Source organism: Lissotriton vulgaris, chromosome 5 (assembly GCF_964263255.1).
Source record: "Lissotriton vulgaris chromosome 5, aLisVul1.2, whole genome shotgun sequence".
Taxonomy (NCBI): domain Eukaryota; kingdom Metazoa; phylum Chordata; class Amphibia; order Caudata; family Salamandridae; genus Lissotriton; species Lissotriton vulgaris.
Genome location: NC_141693.1, coordinates 1,588,622,801 through 1,588,638,513, shown reverse-complemented (window position 1 = coordinate 1,588,638,513; position 15,713 = coordinate 1,588,622,801). Strand labels below are relative to the sequence as shown.

The 15,713-nt window shown below is 42.2% G+C and overlaps 1 protein-coding gene across 1 annotated transcript in view; it reads left to right on the top strand.

Annotated features, from left to right (window-relative positions):
• LOC147716750 (dehydrogenase/reductase SDR family member 4-like) overlaps positions 1 to 15,331 on the top strand; it is a 254,741-nt gene extending 239,410 nt beyond the window's left edge. The window contains exons 8-9 of the mRNA XM_086923692.1: positions 6,751 to 6,806; positions 14,683 to 15,331. Of these exons, the coding sequence (XP_086779818.1) occupies positions 6,751 to 6,806; positions 14,683 to 14,797 (171 nt within the window). The 3' untranslated portion in view covers positions 14,798 to 15,331. The remainder of the gene's footprint in view (positions 1 to 6,750; positions 6,807 to 14,682) is intronic.
• The last annotated feature ends 382 nt before the right edge of the window (positions 15,332 to 15,713 follow it).

Sequence of the window (15,713 nt, the reverse complement as noted above, 5' to 3'; positions counted from 1 at the left end):
CTCCCGATAAAAATGGTACCTCACTTATGTGGGTAGGCCTAGTGCCCGCGACAGGAAACGGACCAAAACACAACATGGACTCACCACATTTTTACAGTGAAAACTGACCTTTTTTTGCAAGGTGCCTAGCTGTGGATTCTGAACCCTAGCTCTGCTAGCACCCAGGAAAGCCTAGCAAACCTATACATTTTTGAAAACTAGACACCAAGGTCAATACAGAATGGGGTGTCTCGTGTGCCTCTCACCAGGTTCTGTTGCCCAGATTCCCTTGCAAATCTCAAACTTTGTAAAACAAAACCCATTTTCCTCACATTTTGGTGATGGAAAGTTCTGGAATCTATGTGGATCCACAATCTTCCACCCACCCTGCATTTTACAGAGTCTCCCGATAAAAATGATACCTCACTTGTATGGGTGGGCCAAGTGCCCGCGGCAGGGAAGGGCCAAAAACGTATTGTGGCAACATCAAAATGACCTATCACAAAACAACCTGATTTTGCAAGGGGGGCACCAGGACTGTTGGCCCCGGGTTTGGCGGCCATCTAGGGACACCTAACGAACTCATACATTTCTGAAAACTGCCACCAGGGGTACGCCTGGGAGGTATGGCTTTCTTGGACATCTAACATTTTCCTAAACAGAATCCCTAAAAAAATCACATTTTTCTCACATTTCCATGTGGTAAAGTTGTGGGATCACCGGGCTGACATACATTTCACACTACCCAGCATTCCCTCAGGTCTCTCGATAATTATACCCAAGGACCCACAACAGGCAAGTGCCTAAAATGTATTGTGGAGAAATCAAAATTACCTATCACAAAACAACCTGGTTTTGCAAGGGGGTACCTGGGTGTTTGGTTCCGGGTCAGCTGCCATTTAGGGAAACGCACACGTTTCTGAAAACTAGACACACTGGGAAGTCCAGGGAGGTTTGAGTTGCATCTATCCCCCAATGTTTCCCTACACATAATCGCCTGCAAACCTCAAATTTAGCTAACAAAATCATATTTTTCTCAAATTTCTGTGTGGGAAAGTTGTGGGATCATCAGGCTGACACATTTCCTACCACCCAGCATTCCCTCACATCTCCTGATAAAAATGGTACTTCACTTGCGTGGGTGGGAGAAGTACCCACAACTGGAAAGGGCCCATAACATATTGCAGAGATATCCAAATTACCTATCACAAAATCACCTGGTTTTGCAAGGGGGCACCTCGGATTTTGGCCCGTACTCGGCGGCCATCAAGTAAACCTACCAAACCCACACATTTCTGAAAATTACACACCCTGTGGGGTCCAAGGAGGTATGGATTGCGTCGATTCCTCAATGTTTTTCTGGTCAGAATCCCCTGCAAAGCTCAATGTTAACTGAAAAATAATATTTTCTCAAATTTCTGTGTGGGAAAGTTGTTCGATCACCGGGCTGACACAAATTTCCTACCTCCCAGCTTTCCCATAGATCTCCTGATAAAAATTGAACCTCACTCGTGTGGGTAGGCCATGTACCCGCAACAGGCAAGGGCCCAAAACATATTGTGGGGACATCAAAATTACATATCACTAAACTACCTGGTTTTTGCAATGGGGTGCACCTGGGTTTTTGGCCCCGAGCTCCGCAGCCATTTAGGGAAACCTACCAAACCCACACATTTCTGAAAAGTAGACACCCTGGGGAGTAGAAGGAGATATGGGTTTGCATGGATCACCGAATATTTTCCTACCCAGAATCCCCTGCAAACCTCAAATTTAGCTGAAAAAAATCACCTTTTTCACAAATTTTTGTATGGGATCACCGTGCCACCTAGCTTTCCCCTTGGTCTCCTGAGTAAAATGATGCCTTACTTGTGTGGCTGTCCAATGCAGAGTCGGATGAAAATGTATTTTTTTTAAATGTAGCGCTTAGAATTCAGTGTGCTATACCCTTAATCACTATGTTTTTGGCCAATCCCAGTCACAGGCCCTTGGCCCACCCACACATGCAAGGTGTTTTTTTACTAAGGAGACTGAGGGAAGGACATTTGTTCCGGCACTGTGACCCTACTCAAAAAATTGTGGAAAAGGGGATTTTTCAGCTAAATTGAAGGTTTGCAGGGGATTCTGGGTAGGAAAACTATGGGGGATCAACTCAAGCCATATCTATCTGTACTCCCTAGGGTAGGGTATCTAGTTTTCAGAAATGTGTGGGTTTGGTAGGTTCCCTAGATGGCCGCCGAGCATTGGGCCAAAAGCTCATGTGCCCCCGCCAGCTTGCAAAACCAGGTTGTTTTGTGATAGGTAATTTTGATGTCTCCACAATACGCTTTGGGCACTTGCTTGTCGTGGGTACTTGGCTCACCCACACAAGTGAAGTACCATTTTTATTGGGAGACCTGGGGGAACGCTGGGTGATAGAAAGTTTGTGTCAGCCCGGTGGTCCCACAACATTCCCACACAGAAATTTGAGAACATTTTTATTTGTTCAGCTAAATTTGAGGTTTGCAGGGATTTGGGTAGGAAAATGTTGGGGGGTTCCATGTAACCCATACCTCCCTGGAATGCTTAGGGTGCCTAGTTTTTAGAAATCTGTGGGTTTGGTAGGTTTCTATAGATGGCCGCCGAGCCCAGGGCTAAAACGCCAGGTGCCCCCTTGCAAAACCAGGTCATTTTGTGATAGGTAATTTTGATGTCTCCTCAATATGCTTTGGGCCCTTGCCTGTTGCGAGTTCTTGGCCCACCCACACAAGTGAGGTACCATATTTATTGGGAGATGTGGGGGAATGCTGGGTGGTAGGAAATTTGTGTCAGCCCTGTGGTCCCACAACTTTCCCACACAGAAATGTGGGACACATTAGATTTTTTCAGCTAAATTTGAGATTTACTGGGGATTCTGGGTAGGAAAATGGTGGGGGGTCCACACAACTCATACTTCCTTGGACTCCCCCAGGTGTCTAGTTTTGAGAAATGTGTAGGTTTGGTAGGTTTCCTCATATGGCTGCCGAGCACAGGGCCAAAAAGCCAGGTGCCCCCCCCCTTGCAAAACCAGGTAGTTTTGTGATAGTTAATTTTGATGATTCCACAATATGCTTTGGCCCTTACCTGTCGCGGGTACTTGGCCCACTCACATGCGTGAGGTACATTTCTTTTCAGGAGACCTGGGGGAACGCTTGATGGTAGGAAATTTGTGTGAGCCCGGTGGTCCCACAACTTTCCCACACAGAAATTTTAGAACATTTTTATTTTTCAGCTAAATTTGAGGTTTGCAGGGATTTGGGTAGGAAAATGTTGGGGGGGTCAATGTAACCCATACCTCCCTGGAATGCTTAGGGTGCCTAGTTTTTAGAAATCTTTGGGTTTGGTAGGTTTTTATAGATGGCCGCCGAGCCCAGGGCCAAAACGCCAGGTGCCCCCTTGCAAAACCAGGTCATTTTGTGATAGGTAATTTTGATGTCTCCTCAATACGCTTTGGGCCCTTGCCTGTTGCGAGTTCTTGGCCCACCCACACAAGTGAGGTACCATATTTATTGGGAGATGTGGGGGAATGCTGGGTGGTAGGAAATTTGTGTCAGCCCTGTGGTCCCACAACTTTCCCACAGAGAAATGTGGGAAACATTTGATTTTTTCAACTAAATTTGAGATTTACTGGGGATTCTGGGTAGGAAAATGGTGGGGGGGTCCACACAACTCATACTTCCCTGGACTCCCCCAGGTGTCTAGTTTTGAGAAATGTGTAGGTTTGGTAGGTTTCCTCAGATGGCTGCCAAGCACGGGGCCAAAAAGCCAGGTGCCCCCCCTTGCAAAACCAGGTAGTTTTGTGATAGGTAATTTTGATGATTCCACAATATGCTTTGGCCCTTACCTGTCGCGGGTACTTGGCCCACTCACATGCGTGAGGTACATTTCTTTTCAGGAGTCCTGGGGGAACGCTTGGTGGTAGGAAATTTGTGTGAGCCCGGTGATCCCACAACTTTCACACACAGGAATTTTAGAAAAATTTGATTTTTTTTCAGCTAAATTTGAGGTTTGCAGGGGATTCTGGGTAAGAAAACTATGGGGGTTCCATGCAACCTATACCTCCCTGGACTCCCCAGGGTGTCCAGTTTTCAGAAATGTGTCGGTTTGGTGGGTTTCCCTAGATGGTTGCAGAGCCCGGGACCAAAAACCTAGGTGCCCCAGCTTGCAAAACGAGGGGGCATATTACCAAGGGCCTTATCGCCGCTTTAGTGGGAATTTTTCCCGCTAAAGCGGTGATAATTTTATCGCCCTATTACCTAGCTGTCGCTAACACCAGGTAGCGACAACTAGTAGGAGATAGCGATCATCTTGGGGCCCACTTTTCATGCCAGCGATAATTATCGCTAATGACATGCAAAGTGGGCGTGCCAAGATGTTAGCAACTGGAAACAGTCGCTAACATCGCTATCTTCTATTACCTACTTTTGGAAATATTCGCGCTAAGCGCGAATATCTACAAAGGCTTACGCCTGCCCAGAGCAGTTCTTAGCCATGTTATCCAATGGTAGGTGGATAACATGGCTAAGAGCATTAGCTCGGTAATGCATGAATATCACTGACTTTTCAGCGATATTCATGCATTCGGCCGATTTTTATCGCTTTTGAGATAAACCTTGATAATAGCAAGGTTTATCTGCGATAAAAATCGGCGGAGCTCGGCGGTAATAATATTGCCGCTAAGCCAACATAGCGATAATTATCGCTAGTTGTTGGTAAGATGCCCCCAGGTCGCTTTGCGATAGGTAATTTTGATGTCTCCACAATTCGTTTTGGGCCCTTGCCTGTCGCAGGTACTTGGCTCACCTACACTAATGAGGTACCATTTTTATCGGGAGACCTGGGAAAACACTGGGTGGTAGGAAATTTGTGTCAGCCTGGTAGTCCCACAGCTCTCCCACACAGAAATGTGAGAAAAATATGTTTTTTCCAGCTACATTTGAGGTTTTCGGGGGATTTGGGTAGTAAAATGTTGGGCAGTCCACACAACCCATACCTCCCTGCACTCCCCAGGGTGCCTAGTTTTCAGAAATGTGTGGATATGGTAGGTCAGTACACGCAGACCATCAGTCAATCTCCAGTTTACACACACAAAAACTCTGGGGCTATTGCCCTAATCTGCCTCGCAGGGAAGGCAGAAAGGCTGTGGATTTTTTATGGGGGTGGGGCATTGGCATCCCCATATTGGGCAGCCCCCACCCCAATGCATAAAAAACCCAATCCCGGGTGCCCAGTGGGCTTTCTGCCCCTCGGAGTGCAGATCTGTGACTATTGCCCCCATCTGCTTCCGGAGGGGGAAGAAGGACTGGTGCATTTATTGGGGGGGTGGGGCCATTGGCATGCCCATTTTGGTGCCTAATGTGCTTTCTGCCCCGGGGGCAGATCAGGGGCTATTACCCCCATCTGCCTCCCAGGCGAGGCAGAAAGACTGTGTACTTTTGCAGGGTGTGGGGGCATTGGCATGCCCATCTCGGGCAGCCCCCACCCCTAAATAAAATAAGAAAAATAATCCCTTGAATCTAGTGGGTTTGGGAAGCAGATCTGGGGCTATTGCCCCCATTGCCTCCCAGGGGAGCAGAAAGACTGTGGAATATTGCAGGGGTGGAGGCAGCCCCACCCCTAAATACAATATAAAAAATAATTTCCTGGCATCTAGTGGGCTTTCTGCCTATTAGGGGGGCAGAAAGTCTGATTTTTTCCCAAATTATATTGGGGGGAGCAAAGGCCCTTGCCCAAGGGGCCGCTCCCACCTCCCTGGTGTCCAGTGGGTGGATCCCTGCTTGGGCATAGCCCTCCCGGGGTGATCCCCATGCAGGGATCCACTAGGAAGGGGTACCCCCCTTTCCAATGATACCTCTCCTGTCTTTCTGCATGCTAGGGGCTGAGATAGCCCCCTGAGGACATAGACAGCACATAGAAAGTAAAGCTGAAATGAGCCTATTGGCTCATTTCAGTTTCGCTTTTACTGAAATGGCGTCAGTGTGACATGCGTGTTGAACGTCATTGCAGTGAAACCAGTGGAACAGCCTCTGGAGCTGGAGAAGCTCTCTGATACTGCTCATTTGTCTAAGGAGAGGAGCCACCCTGCAGACACCACACCAAGGCTGTACATTTTAGCAATAATACATGTTCCATATTTCATGCACCTGCATTTATAACACATTCAATGAGCATTTACTTTGTGTATCTATATTAGTGAGGCTTTCCTTTTACTTTAATCATGTTACCTTTATTTTGAGCATGCCTATGATTTCACCGGCCCCACTTTGTAATTGGTAAAAATGCTGCATGACAGCTCTTTCTGTGATGTTATCAATCCGGTAATCAGTTCTCAATCATAAGAATTTTGAAAATGTGAGATCTCTGCTTGGCATATGTACAGGTAGGCATAGCATGAGAAATACACAGCTTGGGAAGTTATTGGTTTGGAAGAGTGACAATTGGAAAGGATGTTTAAGTAGGCAAGAGCTCTAACTGTCACAAGTCAAAAATCACAGGTCAGCTGCCTTAACAGCCAGAATAGGCATGTGTGGTTTGGGTAACAAGAATGTTGGGGTTGGAGTGGAGAGTTTAGGACTCCTAGGCCTTTTGGTACATAAATATTTGGATAAAGGCAGTTATAGTAACTGATGGGCCATTAACACCTTCGTATTATATGATTAGTTATTCTGTCTCAGCTGTGAAAGGAGATCAGTGCATGGATGGTGGCATTGTATGCACTGGTTGGCCATTTAACATGTGTCCTTTGTCTTTAAACAGATATTGAAAGATGAGGCCTTCACAGAGTTTATAATGAAGGTCAACAACGTTGTCAGGTAAATATTTCTGAATTCTCAGGTGTTTACTAAGATGGGTGTGTCAGAAATGCCTTGGAAGCCAGTCAACCACAGAAAGCTCTTTCATCAATGCTAAGTAATAGTAGCAAAATGTATTGTCTATGGTAATTCCAGCAATCTTAACCCATTGATCTCTTTGAAAACCAACTTGGTGGGTGCTCGCACCACCCCATGGATAGCCGGGAAATTGTGCTGTCAGCAATTTAAAAAATAGTGTTACACCAAAACAGAAAACACACCAAATCCCTATATATGCCTGTTCTTGCCTCCTTAAAATCCTTGTGTATCTCCACCAAAAGCCCCAAAATGTAATGTGAGCCTGAGGTGCATCTGTTTGAGGTAGCTGATTTGCATTGAGCGCAGGAAAGGGGGGCAGATAAGCTAAAAGTATGATGGCACTACACGTCTGGATCATTTCATTTTCCTTACTTGACCTGGTTCAGCTTTGACCACTGCAGGCATAAGGCTATCAAGAGGCTACCTAGAAACCAGCGCTTTGAAAAGAAATCTGGAGCAGTACCATCTGCCTCAGAGATCTCAGAAATTGAAACATATTTTTGAAATTACATGAAGTCTTTACTTGAATTCATTCAATTTAGGACACATCTCTTTGTATTATATAGTAAGGAGAGATGTTGAAAGCAATTTGATGTGAAATGAGGCCATGCATATATGTCTGCAGGTACCTCTTGACTAACACAATCAGTTCTGAAAAGTCAAGAAATTATGCTGAAGAAATGCTTCCCTACCAGTGGTGTTAAAGCTTTTCGTGTGGTTGTTTTTCGAATATCAAAATCCATCTCAGATCCAAATTGGTTGGGACAACAACTGGGTCTAGAGAAAGAGGTAGGCAGAGCTTTCCCCTGGTTTATTTAGCAATATATAGAAATCACAACCAAGTATAGGTGGATCCAGCAGCTACTTGCTACTGTAATCCCTTATATGAAACGGTTGGAGCTTTTGTGCAATCTATAAGGGGTAAAGGTCATAAGGTAATTTTCCAAATCTCTAACTTCAGATCAAATAAAGCCAGGGCCCCAAACAAAGGTTGGTTTGGTACACACAAAATTCATAAAGCACCGAAAATGCCATTTTCTGATGGGATAAAAATGTTGTGCATTGAGGCGTTTTGGCTCATGAAGTTTTTGAGTAAGATTTGACTTACTGCTCCTCTATAGCTTGATAAAAGCTGAGCTGGCAGGGGGAACTGGTGTACAGATACATAGACTGTCACTTACTTAAATTGCAATCATTTTGAAATGCGCAGAATCAAGGCCTGGAGATACTTGGACCTAACATCATGAACTAAAGTTGCTGGAATGGGGAACAATATGCAGACCCAGAAATATTGGGTTCTGTACTGCATGATTTCCAATTCCAGGTACTTTACTGCAGTGAACAAGTGTGGGAATGTATGGTTTTATCCGGTTTTGGAATGCACCTGGTAAAATTGTAGTATCTAGAGAGAGAGTACCCCACTTTCACCAGGGAACAGGGTACCGTGACCATCAGTCAAAGAGAAATCCCTGGGTGCACATTCATATAAAGTTAATAATATCCTTTCACGCACAATTCATGCATGCCAACTTAAACACAGGGAAAATAATAAAATCACTCTATGATAACCTAAAGTCAATTTCCACACCAAAATATTGAACGTTCACAGTCTTATTTTAATGAAAATGTAAAAAGAATTGTACACACAGTAACAAGTTAAAATTTCAAAGGACAATCTTTGAAAATAAGGTTAAAAAAACAATAATAGTTCATTACATTTCATGTGACCAATATACAAGGGAATTTTTCAATCCAATCCTAAAATCAAGGAGATTCATAAACACAGCAATTTTACAAACATATCATTCATTAAGAAAGTTAAAAAAAAAATAAAATACAAAGCAACAATACAGACTTTTACACAAAAACAACCCCCTCTATTCGTTGTGGCCTATTGCTAAATTTACCACTTCCGATATCTGATCCAAAGGTCATTCATAAATACGAGTGTGACAACAACAGTAGCATTAGTGTATGTCTATTAGTTGCTCACTTGACCCTATTTGGATTCAAAGTTAAACCACAAAGCGTTGACGCGTTTCGGTGCAGGTAACAGACCGATACTGTAGCACCTTCTTCAGGACTTCTGTAATTAGGGGTCACCGGCTGAATAGTATATGTAATTCGCCCTCTCTGTGGGATTGTATGGAAAAAAAGCAATATATCACTATAATTACATGGTTCTTATGGTCATAGTTTCATCTACATTCGTTATTTACTTCATTCAGATGTTAACACGATCTCTGTCAGTGTACATTTATGTAGGATCTATTGTTGTATCCTATATCTTTCTTTTTTGTAACTCATTTCATTTATCTGTCTAGTACTTGTTGCTATCTAGCACCAAACAATTAATAGACAGTAAGTTTTCTAATACTTTCAGACATATCTGAGTCATTTTAGGAGGTTCATGCGTTTGATTCTAGAAAGTCATGTTTAGTCTAGTTGTTCCCTCCGTTTCTTATTTGGTGTGGAAATCACTAGAGTTACTTCTGAAGTCATACTTATTCTCACAATCAATCATTTCTTCACATTCTTACCCCAAGAGGGACGGGCAAATTAACTTGCGTAGGTGGTTCTATGATCCTTTCCGGGCTTTACAGGTTATAGACCAGGTTGATCCTGTAAGGTATGATACACCTTGTCAGGGTTTATGTCCTTTTCCTAGACATTTCCATTATTTAATGGTTGGTACAATCATTTTACCTTTTTATGTCCATGGGAGTCAACAAATATCCGACCTCTTCTCTGTTTTTCAAGTCTTAGGTTCACTTGTATAGGTATCTACATGGGACATTGAGCGGCGTTAGAATTATCGCTCCTTTCTATTTTTTTCCTCAACAGATATAGGAAGAACAAAGAAAAAGAAAGAAGAACTAAACCCCCACCCTAAAAGTAGAAATGGAGGAGGGCTATATCGTACACATTCCCGGTCTCTCCCCACCGCCTTAACAAAGAATCCCCCACAAAGCTAACACAATCGAGCAGACCACAATAGGAAAGTACACCGGAGGAAACTATAAACCCCGCCCGGTCTCCGTTAACTTAGTAAAGCAATCCCGTTACCGATGAAACCATAGTGTGAAACCCCAAACAACAGTCTCAGCCTTGGCCCCGTCGATCAAATTTGCTAATTCCCTCCGATAAGTAGAGCCCCATCGTCAAATTGTCAAAATATACACACAAGTTTAATCGTACGTGCATCTTACCTTAAAATTTTCTGAAACCCTTCTTGAACGGGCATATGACGCTTTTGATTCCGTCTGGGAACTGGATATGTTCTGAAAAATTAAATTTTAAATAGACGCATTGGTATGCGAACCTAGGTATGGTATTCTTGCCTAGGTATGGGTAGTCTACCTTCACTCTTTCTTTATCTTAACCTAATTATTTACCTACCCTCCTCTGAATAAGATGACACAGGGTGTAGTCTATAACCAGTGGTTTTCTTATCATTGCCTATAGCTCTACCTTATTATTACTCTTGCACTAAATCATAAAAAATGCATCTCTCCCGCCCTCTGAGAATTCAGGGCTATTCTAATGGCAATAGAATTGTTCTGGCATGAGGCTGTATACCTCTCCCCACCCATTATATAAGGGGGTCTTACTGGGGCGTCAGCATACAGCTATTCTATGCTCCCGTTTATTTTCTAACTGCTGCCCGATATTTGAAACAGTCGGGGATAGTCTAGTTAGGGAGTCTATTTCCTATTCCCCTCCTTACCTCGCGGATCGCTCCTTCGCGTGTATTTTTTTTTTTGAATTCGAGAGAAGAGTGGGAAGCATTAATATAGACTAACAGTATAGCTGAAAATTATATGAAAATTATATGTAGTTCTTTGAAGCATCTATCAGAGCTAAATCCTATGTCCCCCTAGAGTAAGTATCTAGACGTAATGCTTATATGATAAGAAATGCGAAAATTAGGGTCCGCGCACGAAAATAGGTAAAATTATTTAGTAAATGCCCAAGAAGAATTGATACGGAATTAGGACAATGTAAAACACCTGGGCCCTTATTTATGAGGCCTTGCGTCAGTTTTGCGCCGCCGGTGCGTCACTTTTTGTGACGCACCAGCGGCGTACAAAATGAGCCTTGTTGCGCCATATTTAAAAAGTGACGCATCTAGGTAGATGCGTCACTTTTTAAACCCCTGCGCCACATTATACCTGCGTCAGGTATAATGTATGCAGAGGGGGCGTTCCCCCGCAAAAAGCCTCATAATAGTGACGCAGTGAAATCTATGAGATTTCACTGCGTCACTTTTAGGATGCTGTTGCGTCAAAATCTTGCGCCTACCTCACAGCAGGCGTAAGACTGACGCAAGCCCTTTCACATGGGGCTTTCCCCATGTGAAAAGAAGCATTGCTGGAGTTGCGTCACTTTTGTGACACACTCAAGCAATGCGTCACTTTTGCGCTTACAGATGCGTCAGAAATACTGACGTATCTGTAAGTCCTTGCGACATGATTCGTCATACATTAAATATGACGCATCATTGGTGTCGCAAGGAGTGCGCAGTGAAAAGTGACGCATCGCTGTTTTCACGCAGCGATGCGTCACTTTTCATAAATGAGGCCCCAGGAATGCGAACATACCCGCACTTTGATATTTCCATACTGGTCGATGCGGGTATACATCTGCAATATGGAAACTACCCAAATAGTAAAATGTAGGCACTGAGGAATAAATAATCTCAAATGAAAGACATAACAAATAGTAAATACTATAGTGCTTCTTAAAATAACACGAAGGAATGCTGCACAGGAATAGAAGCTAAAAATAACAATTAACGTAATTAGACCATTCAATTAAGGCGCCACTATCGTTTACACTATCGCCAAGTCTGCGCAGGCGCACACTAGTTAAACGTGCGTTTAGGAAAGTGTGGGCATTTATGAATAAATAATCTCTAATGATGAGCACAACAAAAAGTGAATACCACAGTGTTTCTTAAATAAGTATGAAGAAACATATAACAGGGGAAGAAGTTATGAAATAAGAACAACGAGACCATTCTAAGATGACGCCACCTCCATAGTCATTACCATCGAGTTTTGCGCAAGCGCACACGAGGGAAACACGTGCTTATATAAACAACAAAAAGATCACCAAAATAGGAGGACAGAATAATAAAATAACTTCAGTAAATGATATAACGAATATCCAGTATCGTTGTGCTTCCTACAAAAATATAGAGAAATCGCAAAAACGAGAGGAAGCTACTATAAACGCTACCAAATAGACCGTCTCAAGATGGCGTATCCGCCAGTCACATATTCGCCTAGTTTGTGCTAGCGCTATACCCAGGTGTAACAATTTACCAATTAAACCCGACATAAATAAGAGAGGTTGGGAAACCATAGGTTGTAGGAGAGAAGAACGAGGCAGACAAGCGAAGGAGCGATCCGCAAGGTAAGGAGGGGAATAGGAAATAGACTCCCTAACTAGACTATCCCCGACTGTTTCAAATATCGGGCAGCAGTTAGAAAATAAACGGGAGCATAGAATAGCTGTATGCTGATGCCCCAGTAATAACCCCTTATATAATGGGTGGGGAGAGGTATACAGCCTCATGCCAGAACAAGTCTATTGCCATTAGAATAGCCCCGAATTCTCAGAGGGCGGGAGAGATGCATTTTTTATGATTTAGTGCAAGAGGAATAATAAGGTAGAGCTATAGGCAATGATAAGAAAACCACTAGTTATAGACTACACCCTGTGTCATCTTATTCAGAGGAGGGTAGGTAAATAATTAGGTTAAGATAAAGAAAGAGTGAAGGTAGACTACCCATACCTAGGCAAGAATACCATACCTAGGTTCGAATACCAATGCGTCTATTTAAAATTTAATTTTTCAGAACATATCCAGTTCCCAGACGGAATCAAAAGCGTCATATGCCCGTTCAAGAGGGGTTTTAGAAAATTTTAAGGTAAGATGCACGTAGGATTAAACTAGATAAATCGTATCTGTTGAGGAAAAAAATAGAAAGGAGCGATAATTCTAACGCCGCTCAATGTCCCATGTAGATACCTATACAAGTGAACCTAAGACTTGAAAAAACAGAGAAGAGGTCGCATATTTGTTGACTCCCATGGACATAAAAAGGTAAAATGATTGTACCAACCATTAAATAATGGAAATGTCTAGGAAAAGGACATAAACCCTGACAAGGTGTATCATACCTTACAGGATCAACCTGGTCTATAACCTGTAAAGCCCGGAAAGGATCATAGAACCACCTACGCAAGTTAATTTGCCCGTCCCTCTTGGGGTAAGAATGTGAAGAAATGATTGATTGTGAGAATAAGTATGACTTCAGAAGTAACTCTAGTGATTTCCACACCAAATAAGAAACGAAGGGAACAACTAGACTAAACATGACTTTCTAGAATCAAACGCATGAACCTCCTAAAATGACTCAGATATGTTTGAAAGTATTAGAAAACTTACTGTCTATTAATTGTTTGGTGCTAGATAGCAACAAGTACTAGACAGATAAATGAAATGAGTTACAAAAAAGAAAGATATAGGATACAACAATAGATCCTACATAAATGTACACTGACAGAGATCGTGTTAACATCTGAATGAAGTAAATAACGAATGTAGATGAAACTATGACCATAAGAACCATGCAATTATAGTGATATATTGCTTTTTTTCCATACAATCTCTGAGAGAGGGCGAATTACATATACTATTCAGCCGGTGACCCCTAATTACAGAAGTCCTGAAGAAGGTGCTACAGTATCGGTCTGTTACCTGCACCGAAACGCGTTGACGCTTTGTGGTTTAACTTTGAATCCAAATAGGGTCAAGTGAGCAACTGATAGACATACACTAATGCTACTGTTGTTGTCACACTCGTATTTATGAATGACCTTTGGATCAGATATCGGAAGTGGTAAATTTAGCAATAGGCCACAACGAATAGAGGGGGTTGTTTTTGTGTAAAAGTCTGTATTGTTGCTTTGTATTTTTTTTTTTTAACTGTTTCTTAATGAATTATATGTTTGTAAAATTGCTGTGTTTATGAATCTCCTTGATTTTAGGATTAGATTGAAAAATTCCCTTGTATATTGGTCACATGAAATGTAATGAACTATTATTGTTTTTTTAACCTTATTTTCAAAGATTGTCCTTTGAAATTTTAACTTGTTACTGTGTGTACAATTCTTTTTACATTTTCATTAAAATAAGACTGTGAACGTTCAATATTTTGGTGTGGAAATTGACTTTAGGTTATCATAGAGTGATTTTATTATTTTCCCTGTGTTTAAGTTGGCATGCATGAATTGTGCGTGAAAGGATATTATTAACTTTAGATGAATGTGCACCCAGGGATTTCTCTTTGACTCCTGGTAAAATTGAGTCATGATTCTCTCACAGTAATTTGAGGTACAGGTACACTGGGCCACTCACATTTAGTTGGAGCCCGACCAAATGACTTAGAATGAGAATCTGTGGCCTAATGGGGTTATAGAATTACCACAAGGATACAAAAGCTTATGCTTTTAAGACTGTGCGTTCATGGACTCAAGGATTATGGGTTTGTCCTGTATGGACTTTGATAAACACTATATGCTTCAGCGTTCTGAGGCTGTCCCCTCTGGGCTGTGCTGATTTCTTGATTAACACACGAAGGTCCATTATCAGATTTATAGCATGGGAGGGCTTGGGTCTCAAAAGGGGAAGAGCTGGTGCATGATTATTCTCAAATGGATGCTAGTATTTCTGAAATTGTAACCCGTGTGCCCTTTTAATTCTTGTTTTTTCCTCTTGTCTATCCAGATTAGGAGAGCCAAAGGACTATGGAGGTATTGTCTCCTTCCTCTGCTCATCTGATGCTTCCTACATCACTGGAGAGACTATTGTAGCTGCTGGGGGTGCCATCTCTAGACTCTAAATGACTTGATATGTATTTCTGTATTGCTGAAGTCAGTGTTTTCAAATTCTGAGATACCATGTCCTAGTAGTGACAGAAAAAAGTTTGCTGCTTATCTAACAAATATCTCTTAAATACGAGCAAGACTAAGGCATAATCCTCACACGCCAATATTTATGCTTCTGAAAGACTGGCAGTAGTGGGAGTCAGATTATAGGATAAAGGCCAATTTGCGATTGACTGTCTTAAGCCCCATCAGCCTCTCTAAGGCATGATCCATGATGGACTCTCTTGCAATAAACTCATTTTTGCCAAGGCAGCAGTCGCCTACATCATTAGCAAATTTGCCAGTTTAGTCATGGAAGTCAGAGAAATTCCTTAGTAACAAGACACCTGCTGATAGTTTGGTGGTAAGTTCATACAATTTACCTAAACAGTTTTGGCAGTGCAAAGTTAGTGGAATGAAGACGGTGTGTGATGTATATGAAACTTAAGTTAACTAAGCTAGAATTCCCTTTACTGTCAATGTAATAAACTAGAAAATGTTGCAACGCTGACAATTTAGCTATTTCTGTCTTGCTTTACAGAGGAAATACCTAGACATTAATATAAGAAACTGGAGAGCATCTTTTCATTTGTGTAATAAACTGGAGCATGTCTTCTGGTCAAAATATTAAAGTCCAAATGTGTTGCAGTAGCTCTAATATTTGTAGTAAATCCCAGAGTGTGCTAAAGGTAGACTGGAATTTGCTCTGAGTGATAGTACAAAGAAGGTTCCACTTCATTTTAAAGTCTTTTTTTCTTTGATTATACAATTATTTGGTAATTTATCAAAGGATTGGAGGGCCGCATAGCTTCCCACCATAAAACTGTTGGGCTCCCACTGTACTCCTCAGCTTTTTTCGCCAAAGTACTCACACTGTCATGAAACAGAAAA